At 28.5% G+C, this 2622-nt stretch overlaps 1 protein-coding gene across 1 annotated transcript; it reads left to right on the forward strand.

Moving 5' to 3' along the window:
• Nucleotides 1–81: 81 nt before the first annotated feature.
• On the forward strand, nucleotides 82–1847 carry LOC111041184 (uncharacterized protein K02A2.6-like; the record flags this gene model as incomplete). Its single annotated transcript, XM_022325396.1, has 2 exons — nucleotides 82–327; nucleotides 412–1847. Coding segments are annotated over 2 exons (1682 nt in total), but the record flags the coding sequence as incomplete, so codon positions are not given.
• Nucleotides 1848–2622: the final 775 nt, after the last annotated feature.

Raw genomic sequence — 2622 nt, forward strand, 5'->3', positions numbered from 1 at the left:
AAGCATTCAATGAAATTAAAAGTGCTATTTTGTCTAATGAAATATTAATCCACTATAATCCAAAATGGCCTATCATTATAGCTTGTGATGCTAGTCCTACTGGTATTGGGGCTGTATTATCTCATAAATTACCAGATGGTACAGAAAAGCCTATTGCCTTTACTTCCCGGACATTAAATAAGGCCGAACGTGCTTATGCACAAATAGATAAAGAAGCTCTTGCTATAGTTTATTCAGTTAAGTATTTTCATCAATATGTATATGGTCGTGAATTTATACTTAGAACAGATCATAAGCCTTTAGTAGTTATTTTTGGTCCTAAAAAAGGTATTCCTGTCATGATAGCAAATCGGTTACAGCGGTATGCAATATTTTTATCTGGCTATAATTATGAAATACAATTTGTAAAAGGTATAGATAATGGTAATGCGGATGCATTGTCAAGACTTCCTTTAGATACCACTGCGAGTTCTAATATTTTAGAATCAGATAATTACTCTATTAATTTAATCACTGAAAATATTAAAACAATTTCTGATTTAGATATTTGTGAGGAAATTAAAAAAGATACTATTATTAAACAAGTTTTTTTTAGCGTTTTCACTGGTCAGTGGCCTACTGACATTAAAAAGGTATCTGAAGAATTGAAACCATATTTTAACCGTAAGGATCAATTTTCAATTGAACAAGGATTATTATTTTGGGGGCATCGTTTAGTAATACCGTCTAAATTTCGGACTGAATTGTTAACTGAATTACACAGCACTCACTTAGGTGTTGTTAAAATGAAAAGTATCGCTCGTTCTTTTATTTGGTGGCCTGGAATTGATTTAGAAATTGAAGGTATTACAAAAAGATGTGAACTTTGTTTGATTCATAGTGAGAATCCTCCAAAGGCAGTTCTACATAGTTGGCCTTGGCCTGATGGTCCATCTCTTAGGGTTCATTTAGATTTTTTAGGTCCTGTTAATAAAAGAATGTTTCTTGTGATTATAGATGCCTTTTCAAAGTGGGTGTATGTGAAATTTATGCCGAATATAACTACTTCTTCAACTATTAAAATTTTAAGAGAATATTTTGCTTATTGGGGCATTCCTGCAAAACTTGTGACTGATAATGGTCCATCTTTATGCTCGAAAGAGATGGAAGATTTTTTACAAAAAAATAGAGTTTTTCATATTAAAACTTCACCGTATAATCCTGCATCAAATGGTGCAGCTGAAAATCTTGTTCGCACTTTCAAAAATTTTATAAAAAAATGTAACCCTAATTCTGACATTGAAGTTGATGTATATAGATTTGTTATATCGTACAACAGTACAAAACACTGTTCTACAGGTGTTACTCCGGCAGAATTACACATTGGGCGTACCTTGCCAACTCAATTCGATAGACTAATTCCTTTTGCTAAGAATAAATATAACAAGTGTTTGGAAAATGCTAAACATGTTTTTAGAGGCAATAGAGAGAAATCCTATAAGATTGGAGATACTGTTATGTGCAGAAATTATGGTTCTGGTAATATGTGGGTACCAGGTACAATTATTAAAGTATTGTCACCTGTTACTTATCTGGTTCAAATTAATAATTCTTTAATGTGGAAAAGACATATTAATCAAATTATTGATAGAGTTAAAAATGTTAATGTTAATCATAAACATTTGAATGATATTGAAACTAGGTTAAGTGAAAACAAACCAGTAATTGAAAGTATTATTGAGGAAGGAGGAAAAGTTAGTACAGAGGTAGAGAATACTAAGTCTGATGTTATTGAAGTTAAGCCAGAAGTCACACAGGTTAGGAAGAGTGATAGGATTATTAAAAAACCTCAAAAGTTAAATTTGTAAAACTAATTTTTATATTTTATTTTCATTATTCTTATTGTATTATTTAATTGTAGTATTTGTAATGTTTATGACTTTGTTATGTATACCTTAATACTGTTATATTAATTTATGTTTTATAAAATGTATGTATACTGTTTAATATTTTGTAATTTTTATGATTCTTTAATACTATTGTTTTTTTTAAATATTCCTAATTAAGTGTGAAGGAATCTGTAATGTCTTTGGAAATATGGAATTCTTCCAGGATATATTTTGTATTGTTAGGTTATATTATTCAATAAAGAATCATTCGTTGTTTTGCAATTATGCGTTCAAGTTGTGCTCTGTACCTCTCAAAAACATAACAGGCACTATAAGAAAGATTTTTCCAAAATTTGTATTTTAAAGTGGTGTACTTTCACAAGTATTTTCAGATTTATGATGATCGATGAAAATTTTTGATTTTTGAACTCCATGAAATTGAATATTAAATAACGAATTGAACAAAGTTTGATAATATAAAGTTAGCATTTTTATAACGGGCAATGAAGTGCTATATATTAGAAAATATAATGATTATTGTGTTACAAGATTATTTTTAGTACAATTCCTAATTCTTATATCTCTTATTCATTATAAGATAAGTATAAGTGTATATTATTATCTATCATTACTATTTTTATATCTTGATTCTTGAAGAATGATTTCACATTTTGTGTAAGTTATTTATTTGGATATTATATAGTATACACATATATTATATACATTTGTAGTTTTAATATATAATTTACAGTTG

Source organism: Myzus persicae, unplaced genomic scaffold (genome assembly GCF_001856785.1).
Source record: "Myzus persicae strain clone G006 unplaced genomic scaffold, MPER_G0061.0, whole genome shotgun sequence".
In the NCBI taxonomy this organism is placed as follows: Eukaryota; Metazoa; Arthropoda; class Insecta; order Hemiptera; family Aphididae; genus Myzus; species Myzus persicae.